The 1,893-nt window shown below is 62.2% G+C and overlaps 1 protein-coding gene across 1 annotated transcript; it reads right to left on the reverse strand.

Annotated features, from left to right (window-relative positions):
* Positions 1–903: 903 nt before the first annotated feature.
* LOC119000263 (keratin-associated protein 10-8-like) lies at positions 904–1,599 on the reverse strand. Its single transcript, XM_037065246.1, has one exon. It carries the CDS (start codon positions 1,597–1,599, stop codon positions 904–906), a length of 696 nt encoding a protein of 231 aa, XP_036921141.1.
* Between the last annotated feature and the right edge of the window lie 294 nt (positions 1,600–1,893).

Consider the following 1,893-nt stretch of genomic DNA (forward strand, 5'->3'; position numbering starts at 1 on the left):
GCTCTGGAGGGGTGCAGGCAGAGCTGAGGGGAGGACAGCTGGGTCTTATTTGTCATTGTTACACGAGAGAAGACTTCGGGGCATGTGTGGTCCCGGCGGAATGCTCCAGAGAGAGGAGGGTTTAGGAGCCGGAGGAGGCAGGTGGGCCAGGAGGCTGGGGCGGCCAAGTGCAGGTGCTTGCCCGACTCTAATCCTCTGGGTGTGGGCAGAGGGGCTGCTGCATCTGCCCGTCCTCACTCCCAGGGAGAGACGCTGAACCCCATGTCCTGCCAGGCCCCTTCGGCAGGGGGCTTTCCCCCAAGGGGGCCTCTCAGGAAGATGCCCAGGGCTGCATGATAATTGTGCCTGGGACTGGCCACAGCCAAGTCCCTGAGGGCCTGCCACCAGATGGGTCCCTGAGAAGGGAGCCGCCCACACCAAAGCCCCCATTCCTGGGACTGGGGCCCAGATCCTGTGGGATGGGAGCTAGGTGCCAGCTCAGCATGGGCAGGGGCCCTGAGAAAGGGCCAGTGCAGCTGGGGTCGGGCAGGGCTTCAAGGGCACTGGGCCCTTCCTCTGTGAGGACTGGCTGGCAATTCAACTAGAAATGGCCAAAAGAACCAAGTGCCACTGAGGTTAAATGCAGGTGAGTTTATTAGGTTTTTCCAAGCAGCCTCTGAGGAGGTGAGACCACTGAGACTTGCATCGTGGACATGGTCCCCAAGCTGGCCACAGGGACACAAGGAGGAGTGAGCCAGTGAGCATGGACAGGTTCATCCTGAGTTTGACGGGACTTCCTCCCAAGCTGAGAGGAGGGGGCACTGTCGGTGCATCTCAGGAGTTCCTGAGAGACAGACCCTAAAGGCAGCTGCAAAGCCAGCAGTGCCCCATTGTGCCCAGCTGGCCCTGGAGGGACATGCCTGGTCAGCAGCAGGCCTTCTGGGCTGAGGCAGGGATGCAGCAGGCCGGGCGGGAGCACATGGGGCGGCAGATGAGGGACACACAGGAAGCCGGGCGGCAGCAGCTGGGCTGGCAGCAGGAGGAGGAGGGGGCACAGCAGGAGGAGGTGGGCACACAGCAGGAGGGTCTGCACACAGGGCGGCAGATGACAGACACACAGGAGGAGGGTTTGCAGCAGGACGAGAGGCAGGGGGTGGGCTGGCAGCAGGAGGGGGCTGAGCAGGGGACAGCACCAGAACAGATGGGCACACAGCACACGGGCTTGCAGCAGACAGGTGTGCAGCAGGTGGGCTTGCAGCAGACGGGTGTGCAGCAGATGGGTGTGCAACAGACAGGTGTGCAGCAGGTGGGCTTGCAGCAGCTGGGGACACAGCAGGAGGGCTGGCAGCAGCTGGGGACACAGCAGGAGGGCTGGCAGCAGCTGGGGACACAGCAGGAGGGCTGACAGCAGCTGGGAGCACAGCAGGTGGATGGGCAGCAGCTAGGGATGCAGCAGCTGGGGATACAGCAGCTGGGGGCGCAGCAGGAGGGCTGGCAGCAGCTCTCTGGACAGTCATCCACCTGACAGGAGTCGGTGCAAGAGTCACTGGAACCAGGCAGGCAGATGCGGCTGCTGTAGCCCAGGTCGCTGGAGCAGACGGACAGGGTGGAGGCGGCCATGGTGGGGTGGTGGGGCTGGAAGATGGTGTGTGTGTGTGTGTTTGAATGGGTGTGAGGTTGTGTGAGCTGCTTGGGGTGACTGGGCTTATATACAGCACAGAGGTGCGTATGTTGTCCCATCACGAGGGCACGGAAGAGCCTGTTTCCTTGTTGTTCTTGGATCAGGTCCCTGAGGACGCTGTGCATCATGACAGATAGTTTAGCTCATTAAACTCCTGAGAGGTCAGAGCCCAGGGCCTATAGAGCTGGGGTGCAGGGGAGGCATCCATAGCGGGGACTGGACCTGGGCGTGGA

Source organism: Sturnira hondurensis, unplaced genomic scaffold (genome assembly GCF_014824575.4).
Source record: "Sturnira hondurensis isolate 20B ecotype Veracruz unplaced genomic scaffold, ASM1482457v3 Scaffold0015596, whole genome shotgun sequence".
NCBI classification, from domain to species: domain Eukaryota; kingdom Metazoa; phylum Chordata; class Mammalia; order Chiroptera; family Phyllostomidae; genus Sturnira; species Sturnira hondurensis.

Coding starts and splice junctions, on each gene's coding strand:
- LOC119000263 (XM_037065246.1), bottom strand. CDS start 1,599: ATGGCCGCCTCCACCCTGTCCGTCTGCTCCAGCGACCTGGGCTACAGC.